General features: G+C 59.8%; 8 protein-coding genes across 8 annotated transcripts; 5 read left to right on the top strand and 3 right to left on the bottom strand.

Moving 5' to 3' along the window:
* Positions 1 to 147: 147 nt before the first annotated feature.
* Positions 148 to 1,144, top strand: CcaverHIS019_0401420 (uncharacterized protein; the record flags this gene model as incomplete). The annotated part of the gene is made up of 3 exons (XM_060599944.1): positions 148 to 694; positions 745 to 807; positions 843 to 1,144. The coding sequence occupies 3 exons, from the start codon at positions 148 to 150 to the stop codon at positions 1,142 to 1,144; spliced, it is 912 nt and encodes a 303-aa protein (XP_060456587.1).
* A 233-nt stretch (positions 1,145 to 1,377) lies between these two features.
* On the bottom strand, positions 1,378 to 2,551 carry SEC65 (uncharacterized protein; the record flags this gene model as incomplete). The annotated part of the gene is made up of 3 exons (XM_060599943.1): positions 1,378 to 1,751; positions 1,796 to 2,040; positions 2,136 to 2,551. 3 exons carry the CDS (start codon positions 2,549 to 2,551, stop codon positions 1,378 to 1,380), a joined length of 1,035 nt encoding a protein of 344 aa, XP_060456586.1.
* Positions 2,552 to 3,046: 495 nt separating this feature from the next.
* On the top strand, positions 3,047 to 5,157 carry CcaverHIS019_0401400 (uncharacterized protein; the record flags this gene model as incomplete). Its single annotated transcript, XM_060599942.1, has 7 exons — positions 3,047 to 3,190; positions 3,265 to 3,410; positions 3,446 to 3,504; positions 3,545 to 3,570; positions 3,616 to 3,714; positions 3,750 to 4,007; positions 4,042 to 5,157. 7 exons carry the CDS (start codon positions 3,047 to 3,049, stop codon positions 5,155 to 5,157), a joined length of 1,848 nt encoding a protein of 615 aa, XP_060456585.1.
* Positions 5,158 to 5,772: 615 nt separating this feature from the next.
* Positions 5,773 to 7,007, bottom strand: HMT1 (uncharacterized protein; the record flags this gene model as incomplete). The annotated part of the gene is made up of 6 exons (XM_060599941.1): positions 5,773 to 5,779; positions 5,819 to 5,946; positions 6,013 to 6,347; positions 6,383 to 6,613; positions 6,650 to 6,906; positions 6,940 to 7,007. 6 exons carry the CDS (start codon positions 7,005 to 7,007, stop codon positions 5,773 to 5,775), a joined length of 1,026 nt encoding a protein of 341 aa, XP_060456584.1.
* A 276-nt stretch (positions 7,008 to 7,283) lies between these two features.
* Positions 7,284 to 8,522, top strand: RPP1 (uncharacterized protein; the record flags this gene model as incomplete). The annotated part of the gene is made up of 6 exons (XM_060599940.1): positions 7,284 to 7,464; positions 7,501 to 7,703; positions 7,759 to 7,965; positions 7,999 to 8,192; positions 8,233 to 8,312; positions 8,347 to 8,522. The coding sequence occupies 6 exons, from the start codon at positions 7,284 to 7,286 to the stop codon at positions 8,520 to 8,522; spliced, it is 1,041 nt and encodes a 346-aa protein (XP_060456583.1).
* Positions 8,523 to 8,815: 293 nt separating this feature from the next.
* TWF1 (uncharacterized protein) lies at positions 8,816 to 10,909 on the top strand (the record flags this gene model as incomplete). Its single annotated transcript, XM_060599939.1, has 5 exons — positions 8,816 to 8,924; positions 9,256 to 9,530; positions 9,587 to 9,850; positions 9,887 to 10,151; positions 10,227 to 10,909. The coding sequence occupies 5 exons, from the start codon at positions 8,816 to 8,818 to the stop codon at positions 10,907 to 10,909; spliced, it is 1,596 nt and encodes a 531-aa protein (XP_060456582.1).
* Positions 10,910 to 12,138: 1,229 nt separating this feature from the next.
* Positions 12,139 to 14,294, top strand: NOP2 (uncharacterized protein; the record flags this gene model as incomplete). The annotated part of the gene is made up of 3 exons (XM_060599938.1): positions 12,139 to 12,383; positions 12,449 to 13,009; positions 13,046 to 14,294. The coding sequence occupies 3 exons, from the start codon at positions 12,139 to 12,141 to the stop codon at positions 14,292 to 14,294; spliced, it is 2,055 nt and encodes a 684-aa protein (XP_060456581.1).
* A 76-nt stretch (positions 14,295 to 14,370) lies between these two features.
* Positions 14,371 to 15,564, bottom strand: CcaverHIS019_0401350 (uncharacterized protein; the record flags this gene model as incomplete). The annotated part of the gene is made up of 5 exons (XM_060599937.1): positions 14,371 to 14,726; positions 14,879 to 15,054; positions 15,085 to 15,203; positions 15,296 to 15,501; positions 15,534 to 15,564. The coding sequence occupies 5 exons, from the start codon at positions 15,562 to 15,564 to the stop codon at positions 14,371 to 14,373; spliced, it is 888 nt and encodes a 295-aa protein (XP_060456580.1).
* Positions 15,565 to 15,716: the final 152 nt, after the last annotated feature.

The following is a 15,716-nucleotide window of genomic DNA, read 5'->3' as shown; positions in this document are numbered from 1 at the left end:
CTGCCCCTCTCTGATCATGATCTGATGATTGACAATCGACACCCCATTGACATTGGTACTTAACCCACCCCATCTCTCTCCTTCTCCAGCTCTTCAACTTGGATCACTCAACCACCCACCAACCCATTGCCCCTGTCCGACCTCGCCATGCCTGAAAAACGCCCCGCATTCAGCCGCGTCCTCGGCCTCTTCGATTGGGAGTATGGTGCGGCCTCGTCACCTTCGGCGTTCGGCTCGCTCTCTCCACCACCGACTCCAACGACCATTTCACCCAGCTCGAGTACCAACTCAAACTCGCGCCGCCCACTCCCTCCTGCCCTACGCTCGCCACGCTCAGCCACCTTCCCTCCTCCTACTCTAACCTACTCCCCCTCTTCCATCAACTCTGCACAACCTTCTTCCATCTCTCCACCAATCACACCCTCACCGTCGCTCATCACCACCTCCCCGCCACCCACCCACTCCTCTCTTCCCCCGATCCCCACGCCCCCGTCCACAAGTCCGCGCTCATACCCTTCCTCGCTAAGCATACCCCCTGCCAGCCCAGGTGTCAAGGAGACCCGCTTCCCAGCCGTGCCCACGCCGCCCTCCATGTCGCCGCGGTCGTATCCCTCGAGCATGAGTAGAGCTGAGGCTCCTCCACTAACACCGCCCGACCGGCAGGTCACCTTCAGTCAAACCCCCACACCGAGCCGTACGTTTCCCCTCAGCTTCTTAGATGATGTCATTAGTAACTGAAAACAGGGCCTGGTAGCCTTAATAGCACCACGAGCAGCGCCAAGAAGGCCTCGATCGGCCGCGTCCACAGTGAGTTGCCTTACGTTCCGCGCAAACTCACGCAGACCTCTTCTCCAACACCCCGCGTAACCGCGTGCCGGCTGCGGTCGCAGTCGCTAGACCCGCCCCGCCCCTCCCCTCGTACGAAAGTATCCAGGTCGTCGCCCACCGACCCGAGGACATTGCCGCCGTACGCTCGTCACTCGCCCAGCTCCAGCTCACGTGGAGTCTGTACCGCGAACTCGGCCGCCCGTCCAACCTCGCTGAAGCGCTTGAACGCCAGCTCGGCGCTGTGGTCGGCAACGTCGACCGTCTCGCCGACCTTCCCCCCTTCACCATTACTGTGCCCATCCAGCGGCGCGACTAGCGCCTATATGCCAACACTGAAAGCCAGTCTCTCATCGGCCATGCATACCCACCAACAGACAATACCCACCATTTAATACAGTACCCACCATTAGTCACTACCCCGCTGTTAACCACCACCCATGCCCCATTCCCAGGTCAGATCGCAATGTTTGAAATGCATATAATTGTAACAGCGCGTCCTCTACGCGAGCAAAGGCGGCGCGACGCTCTTCCGAGCCACGAACTACGGGACTACCGCTTCCCACGCACCATGATGCGCTTCATCTTAGGCGCCTTGGCACCCTCCTCGGGAGGCGCGATACCCTTCTTCTTCGCCTCCTTCTCTGCCTCGAGGTCGCGCTTTACAGAGCTGACAGCGACGCCCGTGGCCGCGGTTGGCGAGTGGACCGGCAGCCGCTCGTCCATTCTGGGCAGAGGGAGAGGGGCGGCGGGCGGCCGCGTCGCGAACGGCGCGACAACCCTGACGGCCTTGCCCTTGCCCTTCTTCTTGCTGCCGTTCTCCTTGGGCTTGGGCCCGTTCCGCGGCTTCATCTCCGCCTCGGCCGGCACGAGCTTGGGGTTGGCGTTCTGCATCTGCCGTGCGAGCTGCGCGTAGAGCTGAGTGCCTGGGGTCAGCTCATCTCACAAGTAAGTGAGCTCGCGGACTCACGGTTCTTCACGATCGGGTTGATCAGGCGCCCATCACGCTCAAGCTGAACCTTGACGCGGCCCGGGTTCTCCCAGTCGGCGGGGTGTGTCTTCTCGGGCTCGAGGACGGAGGGAAGACCAAGCGACGCACACGCCTGGGCGATGTGAGTCGCCTGCGGCCACCAGAGTGCGCTCTTGCGCGGTACACGACGCCCGTCGGCGACCGATACCTTGGCGTCAAAGTAGCGCGGGTAGACCGAGTTCCACCTGGTGTGTCAGCTCTGCGTACCGTACGAAAGCTGGTCCTTGATCCCATTTGCCGCCGAAATCCACCTTGCCTCGCCGCTCCTCTCGCCACTCACATCTTGTACACGCTCGGATCCTTTGCGATCTTGGTACTCCCAAACGTACGGCGCAGCTTCTCAATCCGCTCCTCCTCAACCTCCTGTAGCTTCATCATGTCGCCCATAAACCCGCCCATCGGCGTGTTGGGGTCCATCTGCGGCTGCTGTGGACGCTGGACATCGGCAGCCGTCTCCGGCTCCTTGCCCTTACTCGGGCTAGACGGGGGTGGCGCGCGCGCATTCGCACCGTACTCGCCGCGTCCCTGCTCCTGGATCAGGCCCAGGTCGAGCTCGTTGTCATCGTTGATCTCCTCGAGCAGCGCACCCTTCATCCCCGTGTTGGGAAGGGCGCGCGAGCTTGAGGGGAGCGGGAGGTCGGTCTCGTCGTCAAAGACGTCCTCGACTGTTGGAAGGTAGTCCTCTATAGTTGGCATGGTGTATGAGGAGTTCGAGCGGGTGAGCGATCCAACGATCCAAGGTACCGGGCCTGGTGTTAGATTGCCACGTGCTTCCTAACTCAGTTGCGGGGTTAGCGGGATCATGACGTATGGCGCGTCGTGTTGGATCCAGGGTGCAAGGAGGGAAGTCATAAGGAAGCATTCCAACCCGTAGTAGCATTGACGCACCTCACCCCACCCCACCCCACCCAACCCTCCAACCCTCCACTACATAGTGCTTCTAGTTAGGTCTCGTGCTTCGAAGCCACATCCGTCCTTGACACTGCCCCTCCCTTCCCCCCCCCCTCCCCATCACTCCCACTTCCTAGACATTTAGACATCCCTCTTCATCATTTGGGTCTGTGTTTGACAACGTACACTTACCCGCAACCACACTAGACGCGGCCCAGCCAGCTCTTCCCACCCCCGCCACTCCCCTACACGTAGACACGCCTTCCCGTCATCCCCGGGCCCGCGCGACCCACCACCACCATGGCGTCCCCTACCACCCAGACTGCCAACGCCCTTCGGGCCATCACCAACAAGCACAACATTCCCGTCCCCGAGATCGACTTCACCCAGCACACCCTCGAGAACGGCGAGACTGTTAGCACAACCGAGCGTGTTGTCAAGGATGTGAGTCGAGCTCCGTGCGCGGGCGCATTCCGCCTCTGTCCCATGGCGCGTCGTGGCACCTTGCTAACCCAAAGGTGCAAGCTCCAGCAATGTACCTGCCAACCGACGACCAGTTCTGGAGCAAGCAGGACCGGTCCAAGCCCGACATTGCGTTCCTCAAGAATCACTTCTATCGCGAGGGTCGTCTGACCGAGGACCAGGCGCTGTACATTCTCGAAAAGTACGCGATCGACGCGCGAGCACAACTGACAACAGGGGTGGCGAGGTCCTTCGCTCAGAGCCCAACCTTCTGGAGGTCGACGCACCCATTACTGGTACGTGGCAGCGCGATCCGAGCTCGGCGCTGACCCTCAGTGTGCGGCGACATACACGGCCAATATGTAAGTAACAGCGATGGGGATCGATCGAGCACGGACTAATGACAGTATGACCTGATGAAGCTGTTTGAGGTCGGTGGTAACCCCGCCGACACGCGCTACCTCTTCCTCGGCGACTATGTCGACCGCGGCTACTTCTCGATCGAGGTGAGTCTGGCGTCGCGTCTTGATCTAACTTCAAGTGTGTACTCTACCTCTGGGCGCTCAAGATCTGGTACCCCGACACCCTCTTCCTCCTCCGTGGCAATCACGAGTGCCGCCACCTTACCGACTACTTCACCTTCAAGCTCGAGTGCAAGCACAAGTACTCTGAGACAGTCTACAACGCGTGCATGGAGTCGTTCTGCAACCTTCCTCTTGCGGCGATCATGAACAAGCAGTTCCTCTGCATCCACGGTGGTCTCTCACCCGAGCTGCAAACGCTCGACGACCTGCGCGCGGTAAGCTAGGATCCATTCTAAGAGCTGACGCTAGATTAACCGCTTCCGCGAGCCGCCCACCCACGGCCTCATGTGCGACATTCTCTGGGCTGACCCGTTAGAGGACTTTGGCAACGAGAAGAACCCGTCCGAGAACTTTATCCACAACCACGTCCGCGGCTGCTCGTACTTCTTCACGTACAACGCCGCGTGCCAGTTCCTCGAGCGCAACAATCTCCTGTCAATCATCCGTGCTCACGAGGCACAGGACGCTGGCTACCGCATGTACAAGAAGACGAAGACGACCGGCTTCCCCTCGGTCATGACCATTTTCTCTGCGCCCAACTACCTCGACGTCTACTCGAACAAGGCGGCTGTTCTCAAGTACGAGTCCAACGTGATGAACATTCGCCAGTTCAACTGCACGCCGCACCCGTACTGGCTGCCCAACTTCATGGACGTCTTCACGTGGTCGCTGCCGTTCGTTGGTGAGAAGATCACCGACATGCTCATCGCGATCCTCAACTGCTGCACCAAGGAGGAGCTCGAAGAGGAGGAGGAGACGCCGATGATCACTCCCGAAACGCCCGAGGCGGATACCGACGAGGTGTCGGCCGAGCGGCGGCAGGTCATCAAGAACAAGATTCTCGCTGTTGGCCGCATGTCGCGTGTCTTCTCCCTCCTTCGCGAGGAGTCGGAGCGTGTGTCCGAGCTCAAGAGCCTCACTGGCTCTGGAATGCTGCCCGCTGGCCTCCTCGCCAATGGCGCCGAGGGCATCAAGGAGGCCATCCAGGGCTTCGATGACGCGCGCAAGTCGGACATTGAGAACGAGCGCCTGCCGCCTGACATTATCGACCCCGACGAGAACATGCCTGCGTCGCCATCGAACTCGACCCCTGCATCTCCCATTGCGCCTGCTGTGCCAGGCTCTCCGGCGTCGCCTACCTCACCCACGACGCCCGGTAGCTTCCGCCGGGGACACTCGCGTACTGCTTCGCTCGGCACCACACGCACGTCGCCATCGAACCGCCGCCGCTCGCTTGAGAACACGATGGAGCTCATCCGCGACGTTGTCGACGGCCGCGACGCCAACGCCGACCAGCAGGTGCGCGAGATTGCCGAGGTCATCTCGAGCCCCGTCCGCGCGCGTCCTGAGCACTCTATTGCCTAGATGTGATAGACGACCTCTCTTTCTCTTTTGACCCTTTCCATCTTAATTGCAACGAACGCGCACACGGCCGGGCGGCCACAATGTTAGATACCTGCACCTCCAGCCAAACCCGGTGTAGGAATGTATGTCATGCTTAGGCGAGTTGCGTGGTGCTCAGTTCTTGGGTTGGTTCAGGAAAAGTTGGGAATAGTGAAGCGTAGAACGTGGCAGTGATACAGGGTCCTCCTTCTTCTTGTCAGCACTGTTCGCTCTGCGATCCGCAACGCGCGACCCGCCTTGTTGGACGGTGACGGATGACACAGCCTCACTTTTCTTGGCTGGCGAAAATTGGACGCCACGTCCATGCCAAGAATACTAAAACTAGAACTCGTGTTCACGGTTCACGTGTGCTTGAACGCAACCAGGGGCCCCGCCCTATGCAATCATCTCTCTCTCACCATCATCCAGGCTGCGCCAATTCGGCTGCACCCAACTCGCTCCCTCGGCTGCTCGGAGTATCGTACAATGCATGTCTAAAGAGAAGGGACAGACAGCCACTAGTACCTGTTGGGGCAGCGGAATGCAGGGAATGTAGTTGTAGGTGGACAGCGACATTGGCAGCAGTAAGGGGAAACATTAAGACCTGTCAGTGATCAGCGTTGAGGGGGATGGGTGTACGCACATCTTGTAAGTCATCGAACCCTTGACGGCCTCGGCACCCTCCACCTCGTAGTCGATCACAATGTCCAGGTCGCGGTTGTTGCGTGCGTTGGGCGCGCAGGTGAGCTCGCCCTTGATAACGTCACCCTCCTGTTTGTCAGCGCGATTGTTCGCCTAGTTGCGCGCTAGCCTCGGGACTACCCGTACTCTACTCACCGACACGGTCATGGTCTCAGGGGTGTAGAACACGGTCTGCTTCCAGTGCGTGTACTTTGCCTGGGGTCCTGTGGAGAACCTGATGGGCTTGTGGCATGCAGAGAACTGAATGTCGAACCAACCGAGGAAGGCGTGTACGTAGTCGTTGCGCGTCGCCTTGAGCTGGAAGGGGACCTTGAAAGCAAGGTCCTCCTTGGTGACGGTCCGGATGTCAATGTGCTTGATGGCACAAGGCTGCGAGACGACGCTCTTAAGCTCGACGCAGTCGACAAGGGGCTCGCGCAGCGCAATGTCCTTGATACAGCTGTAGTCGAAGCCGTACACGTCATCCCAGACTATCATTAGCTCAGCAACGCAAGTAATGACCCACAGTTGATCTTCTCCTCCTTATACTCCTGGTCCTCGATCGCCGCGATGTAGATAGTGGCCACGTCGGGGAAGAGGAGACCGTTGGGAGCAAGGTACTTGTCGCGCGCAAGGAGGACGGTGTCGAGCATCGACTCGTAAAGGAGGAAGTAACCCATCCACTCTGAGATGATAATGTCGACCTCCTTGACGGGAAGCTCAATGTCCTCAAGCTTGCCCTTGAGGAGCACGATCTCTGCATGTCAGCGAGGTAAACAGGAGATTGACGCACTGTCATGGAAGCCGTTTGCGTCGATAATCTTCTGTGCCTGGTCGAGAATGTTGCTCATGTCCACTCCAATGACGAGCTTGGCGCCAGCGCTAGCCGCAAACATGGACAGGATACCAGTTCCGCACCCAACGTCCAGAACAACCTTGTCCTTGAACAGGTGCTTGTTCTGGATGATACTGTCGCGGTACGACATGGTGCGGACCTGGTCCTTGAGCATCTCCTCGTGAATGCCAAAGTGCGCATAGCTGTCCGCGTAGCTGTTGTCAGCGGACTCTTTGTGTTCGAGTTACTAGTCGCGCGAGGTCATCTGCTCGGCGGACACCTGGTCGGCGCCGTTGGTCTTGTCGGTGGTGGACATGGCGTGAGTATTGGGTGAGGGTGAGGGGAGGTGAGGAGGTGAGGGGGTGAGGATATGAGTTTGGGACAATAATAGTAGGGGGGCGGCGCGCGATAATAATTCTGCTCAGAGGCGGAAGTTAGCCGGCAGGTTTATCATTTTACACGTGTGTTAAAAGGCACGTGACTTTATCACGATCTGTGTTTTGACTTTACGGAATTCAACTACTGAGGCCACCGTGACATGAGCTACATGAGTTACATGGCCTGAAGCCTCAATCGCCACACGAACAGCACCATGTACTACGACCTCTTCCTGCCGTTCCCAACGAACACCCCCGTGAAGAAGAAGGGCAAGGGCAAAGGCAAGGGGAATGGCAAGGCACTTGACGCTCCGGAACGCCCGTCGGACTGCTGGGCCGGTCTATCCGGCGTCGAGCGGGACCGCGTCGCGCGCGGCGTTGCCGTCGCGGGTCATCGTGAGGAACCTTCCTTCCCTTCCATGCTCACACCAGTCGGATACACTGTCGTCGCGCACACTATCACAGCGGAGCAGAGCAACCACGTCCTCCCCTGCCCCTTCGGGAGTCCCGAGACACGCCTGCTCCCATACCCCGACCTCGACCCACGTATGGCGGACGCCGGGCCGTCCAATCCTTCCTTGGTGCAGGTGACGCGGTACCATATGCGCCTGGATGACGGGAAGGTGCACCCCATTGTGAGCAATTGTTATTGAATTGAGCAGCTTTTGTGCGTTGCTTGGCTGACACCAGACGGCCAGCAACACCTTAGCCCTGCGTGACTACGATATCCTCAGCTGCTACGTCGGAAGCGATAAGGCCCTCCAGCGGGCGTGTACCGACCTCTCAGTCCCTGGGCCAAACCAACTCGCGATCATCACGGTACCACTGCACGAGAGACCATACCACTTCCGCCTGAACAGCAAGCAGATCCGCCAGGCGCACCGTAACGGCGTTGTCGTGAGCTAACTATCCGGTACCAGCTGACAGCAGTTCGAGATTCTCTATGCTGCAGGACTATTCCCTCCCCGTTCCACACCGCCAGAGGTCGCAAAGCAGTACAGGCAGAACTTTCTCAGCAATGCGCGTGAGCTGGTTCGCGTCACGGGTGGGAAGGGCATCATCTTCTCCTCCGGTCCTGGGGGAAGCGACGAGTCGCTGCGCGGACCACTTGATGTCGTCAACCTGTATGTCTCAGCTGACACCCTTGGAGAAAGCTGACACTAGCGCAACCATCCTCGGCGTGCCTGCAAACCTCGCAAAGGACGCGCTCTCACATACAGCCAAGAGCGTCCTGCTCCGTGCACGTGAGCTGCAACGCCTACATCTAGCTGACGGCAGAGGCGCGCAAGACGTACAAGGCGGTCTTGGGCCAGCCACACATCGTACCTCCGCCCGGGATCCCCACGCAGCCCGAAGAAGCCGAACAAGAGGAGGAGGAGGACAGCGACGTGACCATGTCCGGCAAGAGATCTGCGCCCCAAGGCGGGCAGAACAAGAAGGCGCGCGTCGCCTAATGCATACACTGGCTCTCATAGCATTCGTTTCATTTCATATTCCATGCATGGCATTCACACTGCACATTACTATAGAAGTTTGGTGGATGGTTGATGGCTCGCCAAACGCCAGACGCGACGTCACTGCATGGTGCCTGAGCACCGACACTTCCAGCCAGGCTCAACCTCGATCCTTGATCCTCGCTCCAATCCACCTAAACACATACGCACAACACCTTCTCTCTATCCTCTCCCCTTTCCATCCTCCCTCCTCACCTCTTCTCGTCTCGTCTCATTTCTAACAGCCAATCAAAATGTCCGCACAGTCGGGCATCCGCGTTCCCACCGCCGTCACCGAGGCCTTCTCTGCCGCGCAGCGCGACGCAGAGTCGACCCGTGCTGTCGTGTTCATGATCGATGGCGGTGAGTGCGGGTGTACGAGGGTAGTGGGCGAGGGAAGGGGGTACGACCTATAGCGCGCAGTTGGAGCTCTGCTATCTGCGGATCCGTCGTGGTGTCGTTGGCGCTCAAGCTCGAGCCCGAGCCAAACATTGGCGACGTGGACGAGCACCGATGCCCGACATTACCAGTCTCTCTCCACTCTCGATCGAGGGGCTTTGGGTACCGCTTCTTTCGTAGCTTGATCCCTCTGCATACCCCGGGCTCCGTTCTACACCCACCCCTCTCCTTCCCCTCCTCCCTCCCCTCCTCCTCCCTCCTCCCTCCTCCCTCCCCCGGCCCCGCTGACACCCAGAGGCCTTCAAGCATGTCACCTCGATCCCGCCCAAGGGGAGCTTCTCGGACGACATTGCACTCCTTCCTGACACGCTGCCGGACAAGAAGACGCCCGCATCATTCGCGTACCGCCTCGACTCAAAGTCGCTCGGTGCCTACGAGTGGATGATGGTGACCTTTGTGCCTGACAACGCCGGCGTGCGCGCCAAGATGCTCCAGGCGTCGTCGCGTGCTGGGCTCATGAAATCCCTCGGTGCCAATAACTTCAAGCACGACTGGTTTGCGACCTCGACCGTGAGTGCAGACAGATCCGGAGCAGCTGTCTACTCTCTGAGCTTTGCTGACCCCAGTCCGACCTCTCCCCTCACGCTTTCAAGAGCCATCTGAACCACATGGCGTCGCCTCCGCCGCTCACTGCGTCCGAGGCAGCGCTTGCGGAGATCAAAGCCGCCGAGGCTGAGGAGGCGCGCCGCACCGCAGTCGACGGCGAGGTCCACAAGGCGCGCGTCAAGGCTGTCATCGGCCTCAGCGGCAAGACCAAGTGGCAGGCGGGCGTCCACGAGGCGCTGAGCAAGGCTGCCGAGCGCTCCGACGACGGCTGGATCGTTACGCTTGTGAGCTGACGCAGAACCATTGTAGCTGACATACAGGAGATTGACGCGAAGGACACGGCGGCCATCAACCTCCTCCGCTCGGAGGCATGCAAGCCCAACGAGGTCGCCTCCAAGATGCCCGACAAGTCGCCCGCATACGTTTTCTACTCATTCCCCACGTCCCCGCCCCCCAAGCCTGTTCGCCCAACTGCGACGCCCTCGGCACCCGCCGCTTCGCGCGACACGTTCCAGGCAACAGCTGGCGGCGTCCGCAACGTCATGCACAGCGACGCACCCCGCTACGATGCGGAAGAGAAGGAGGGTAAGGATCGGGAGGATGAGACCGAGGAGAAGGGCGAGGAGGGGACTGAGAGTGCTGGAGCTGAACAGACTGAAGGCGAGGACAAGGAAGAGAACGGCAAAGATGATGTTCCAGACATCACCGGCCTGAAGATCGCGGACGAGCCAAAGGCTGCGTCGCCGCCCCGCTCGCCGTCACCCGAGCAGCCGTCTAAGGGTCGCGTCGTCTTCATCTACTGGTGCCCAACCGGCAGCCCGGTCAAGTACCGCATGGTGTACTCGACCACCGTGCGCGGGATCCAGCAGGACGCTCAGGACAAGGTCGGCATGGAAGTCGTCGGCAAGCTCGAGACTAGCGACAAGAGCGACCTGACGGACTCGTCCATCCGTGACGCCGTACCCGCAAAGAAGTCGGCAAGCCTGAACACTGGTGCGCCCCGCATGTTCGGTGCACCTGCCCCAGCAGGCCGCTTCGGTGCCCCTGCGCCCGCAAACGCTGGCTTCAACCGGCCTTCTTCGGTGCCCAAACCCTCCTCGCCAGCCGTGTTCGGTGCGCCGGCTACGTTTGGTCAGCCGCGCCCCATCCGCACCAGCTCCCAGATGAGCCAGGGCTCCGGCAATGCGTCGCCTGCTGCTGCATCGCCGGCGCCCAACGACGACGAAGACGAGTCGGACAGCTCGGCTAGAATCCAGAACGCGTTCAACGCCTTCGGGCCTCGCGTAGGCGGCGGCGGCAACGGTGGCGGTTTTGCGCGCCCTCGTGGTCCTGGCCGCAGGTAGCATAGGATGAACTTGAGAGGCGAGATGGTTGTTACATACAGCGGATGAATGGCATGATGAGCAAGGTGGTCAAAGTTGGAGAGATGGGTTGTGGACTGGTCTTGGGGGTTGTGATGGTCGTCGTTCGAGCTTGGGAGGGTACAATGGGAATACACACATAGTAATGTCCAAGCCGCAACACCATGCCATGTCAGGGCTTCGGCACCAAATTCCCTCCGCTCACCCTGCGCTCAGGTTGCACCGATACAAATCTTGCATGTGGAGGTCGACCTGTGTAACGTGGTCTGACACCATCATTCAATTGCCGCTCGCCACCGATACACACTCCATCAATGCACACACCTGATGTCTCAGAAACAAACAGCCGTACCACAGCCGTACCGAAGCCAGGCCACATATCGGCGATATACAACCGCGGCCCACCGCCAACCCACCTTACAATACCCTTCAGTACGTCGCAGCATCCTAGTATGTGCCGGCTCAGCGATGGGTCACCAAAGCTGGGCCGGCTCTCCCCTTCCCACCGACAGTCCTGCCCGACAAGAAGATCCCGCCACCCACCCCCTCCCGACATACCACGCGACAAGAAGTTCCCGACAAAACCCCCCCTCGACCGACACCCCTCGACCGACACCCCTCGACCGACACCCCTCGACCGACACCCCTCGACCGACACCTAGATAGAATTGCACTTACAACCATCTTACTCCCCCAACCAGCCTTGTACAATTGTAGCAAACCAAACCGTGGACGGACCACGATAAAAACCAATTATTTTTTGGAATGTATGACAGTGGATGCTTACATGAAGTTGTGATAGCGCACCACCCACAGCTCGCATACAGGAATGAGGCATGCCCACAGCTCGCATGCAAGTATGCGTCGCGGTAAAGCTGTCCCAGTCTTCCGAACGTTGCCGGTGCATCCGTCTATATCAGAGTTTGGCCCCTCCGTCGACGTACATGACAACCTTGTACCACCTCACGTCATGTCATGAGTGGTTGTTGTTGATCTCGTCATGGAAGCGGAAGCATGCATCCATTGAATCACCTCATTAGACCCTAATCCTAAAGCTATCATAATAAGTGGCAAGTGTGCTTCTAATGGGCCCCATTTGATAAAGAATTCCACGTAAGGCTCAAAAGTTGACAGGAGTGAGCAGCAGGTTGTCGCCCTCCACCCGCACATGGCATCTCCCATCCTGTAACCTGTAACAACACTACTCAACAATGGGACGCAAGGCAAGGACAAAGCAGGGTGTTCCGGCCCCGATATCGGATGCCGACATTGCCAAGCTCCGCAAGGGTGGAGCCGAAAAGCCCTCAAAGCCCGCGAAGAAGTCGTCGTCGGCCAAGCCCTCGGCCACGGCGCCGATCAAGGCCAAGGCCCAGCTCCCGGCCAAGAAGAGGAAGCGAGTAAAGGCTGTCGATGTGGTCGACGAAGACAGCGACGCCGAGGAGGCACTTGAGCAGGGGTAAGTCGGGCTGCAGACTGCTGCAATTCAGGTCACCGAAATATCGCCACTCCAGCTGACAACAGCGACTGGTCGGACGAGGAGGAGATGCCTGCGCCCAAGGCCAAGAAGGCCAAGGGCAAGGCTGCCGACAAGCCTAAGAAGAAGAAGGCTGCGTCTCCCGAAATTGAGCGGGGACCAGCGCGCGAGCTCGTCTTCTCGGACTCGGAGGACGAGTTTGAGGCCGCCGCCAACGGCGAGGAGCAAATGCCTGCGGGACAGCACGCTTTCGACCTCGACCTTGCCCCGAGCGATGAGGAGGACGAGGAGATGATGGACGACGACTTTGGTTTCCCGTCCGAGGACGATGAGATGGACGACGACGACGTCGACAGCGCGTTCGCATCCGATGACGAGGAGGGAGGGGATGTGCCGATGGAGGAGGACGACGAGGACGACGAAGACGCAATCCAGACCAACCTCGAGGACGACCTTGACGACGAGGGGTACACTCTTCCCGCGGTGGATGGGGTCGACGAGGAGCACGAGCACGGTGTGAGCCTGCGCGATGTGGAGAACCGCATGCGCTGGCTGGTCCAGGTGTGCACTGCCGCCAAGGACGAGGGTATCAAGGGCGTTCCAGGCAAGTGAGTATCCCTTGCCAGTAAGATTGTTGACCTCAGGTCCCGCTCCGACCACCTCGTGCAGCTCGAGCACGACATTGCGACCTACTTTGGTTACAACCACTTCCTGGTTGCCAAGCTTATGAAGCTCTTCACGGCCGACGAGGCGCTCGCCTTCTTCGAGAGCAACGAGTCGCCTCGCCCTGTCACCATCCGCGCCAACACGTTGCGTACACGCCGGCGCGACCTTGCTCAGGCGCTCATCAACCGTGGCGTCAACCTCGAGCCGATTGGCAAATGGTCCAAGGTCGGTTTGCAGGTGTTCGAGTCGCCCGTCCCCGTCGGCGCGACGCCAGAGTACCTCGCCGGTCACTACATGCTTCAGGCGGCGTCCAGTTTCCTCCCCGTTATCGCACTTGCCCCTCAGCCCGGAGAGCGCGTCCTCGACATGGCGAGCGCGCCCGGCGGCAAGACGACGTACATCTCGGCACTGCTTCAGAACACGGGCCTCGTGTTCGCCAACGACAGCAACAAGGCCCGCACCAAGAGTCTGACGGCCAACGTGCACCGCATGGGGTGCAAGAACGTTGTGGTGTGCAACTACGATGCGCGCGAGTTCCCCCGTGTCCTTGGCGGATTCGACCGTGTCCTTCTCGACGCGCCGTGCTCGGGTACTGGCGTTATTAGCAAGGACCAGAGCGTCAAGGTCAACAAGAGCGAGCGTGACTTCCAGCTCCTCGCCCACCTCCAGAAGCAGCTCATCCTGTGCGCGCTCGACTCGGTCAACGCCAACTCCGCAACGGGCGGGTATGTCGTGTACTCGACGTGTTCGGTTACTGTCGACGAGGACGAGAGTGTGGTCGACTATGCGCTGCGCAAGCGTCCCCACTGCAAGCTCGTTGAGACTGGCCTCGAGTTTGGCGTTCCTGGCTTCACCAGCTTTGAGGGCAAGCACTTCAACCCGTCGCTGAGCATGACTCGCCGCTACTACCCCCACAAGCACAACATGGACGGCTTCTACGTCGCCAAGTTCAAGGTCGGGAAGCGTGCCAAGAAGACCAAGGAAACCGAGGGAGAAGAGGAGGCTGCTGTGCATGTTGGAGAGGATGGCACTGAAGCCAACACGTCGACGTTCAACGCGGCCGAGGACGAAGCCCTCATCGCCGAGAGCAAACGCAAGCACCTCCTCAAGACCAAGGGGATCAAGCTCAAGAAGGGGGACGCTGAGAGTGCTACCCCATCTCCGGCCAAGCCGGCACCCAAGCCCGCCAAGGGCAAGAAGGTGACCGAGGCGCGGCGGAAGAAGTGAGCGCCCACCGTAGCGAGGCGGGCCGTAGGGATGGTTGGCTTAGATCGGTATTACTAGTTGCATGCACTCTATCAGTCTACTGGAGGTACTCTGTCCACCAGGCCTCAAAAGTCTTGGCTTCGGCAGTGCTGATACCAGCCTCCTCTAGCGATTTGATGCTGAGCTCAGTGTTCCACGGCCGCTCGGTGCCGTTGGTCGGCTTTGTCGAGAAGGGCGTTATGTGGTCGAGCGGGAGGTTGAGGGCGGCTGCGATGACCTTCGTCATGTCCCACTTGGTGTAGGGCTTGCCTGTGCTGCGATATTGCGCAATGGGGGGGAGGTTGGGGGTGCGTGAGAGGTCGAAGAGGACACGGGCGACATCCTCGACACACGTGGGGTTACGGATCTGGTAGTCGTCCATAGTGTATTTCTTGCCAGACTGGTCCTTGACGACTGCGAGCGTGAGCGAGAGCGCGAGCGAGTGGGCGCGGACGGGGTGGTATGTGGGGGACAAGAGGAGGGGGCTAGGAGGGGAGGAGGTTGAGTAGGGGAGGAGTCAAGGGGAAGGAAGGTGAAGATGACGGGATGACGGGACCAAGACTCACCATCAACCAACACATTAACCGCCGACTCGGCATTAAACTCGGTGCGCCCATAGAGCACCGGCACGCGGAGGGCGCACGCGCGTGCCCCTGCCACACGGATCGCCTGCTCGCCGGCGAGTTTCTGCCTCCCATACATCTGCAGCGGGTGGGTCTCGCTATCGGCATCATATGGTGGTCTGGGTCAGCTACATCAGAAGATAACGTACTTGCGCCCGTCGAAGACGTAGTCGGTCGAGAGGTAGAGGAGCGTGAAGCCGTGTTTGGCAGCCAGAGAAGCCAGGACCGCGGGTACGGCGACGTTGATTGCCTCGGCGGCGGCTGGGTTCTGGTGTCAGCTGGCAGCTAGGCCCAACTCTTCCCATCTGTTCCTCCCCCTCCCACCTCCCTCCCCCCAACAGAATGGACGGACGGACTCACCGCCTCGGCAACGTCCGGACGCCGCTCCGCCGCACAATGCACTACCACGTCCACTGGGCGTTCAAAGAACGCCTCGACCGCCTTCGTATCCGTCAGGTCCAGCGGGGTGAAGCCGTCGCGCACGCGGGTATGTGCCAGCGCCGTCACGTCGTCGCCGCGCGCGCGGAACGCCTCCACTACCGCGCGGCCTAGGAGACCACTCGCACCTAAAGTCAGCACATTCAGGTGAGGGGCGTACCAGTTACCACGACGCGTCTGGATTCGGACATTGTGTGTTGTTGACATGTACCACGTTGCATCACCAACTTCTTGACCCGGACCCTTCAATTCCAGCCCGTGCCTGAAATGGACAACGCTCCGTCGTCCAAAGGGCACGCACAAGTGATGGGTCTCTGTTTACATCTCGATAACTTAGTGAACA

This window comes from Cutaneotrichosporon cavernicola (genome assembly GCF_030864355.1).
Source record: "Cutaneotrichosporon cavernicola HIS019 DNA, chromosome: 4".
NCBI classification, from domain to species: domain Eukaryota; kingdom Fungi; phylum Basidiomycota; class Tremellomycetes; order Trichosporonales; family Trichosporonaceae; genus Cutaneotrichosporon; species Cutaneotrichosporon cavernicola.
This window is presented reverse-complemented; position numbering and strand designations above follow the sequence as displayed.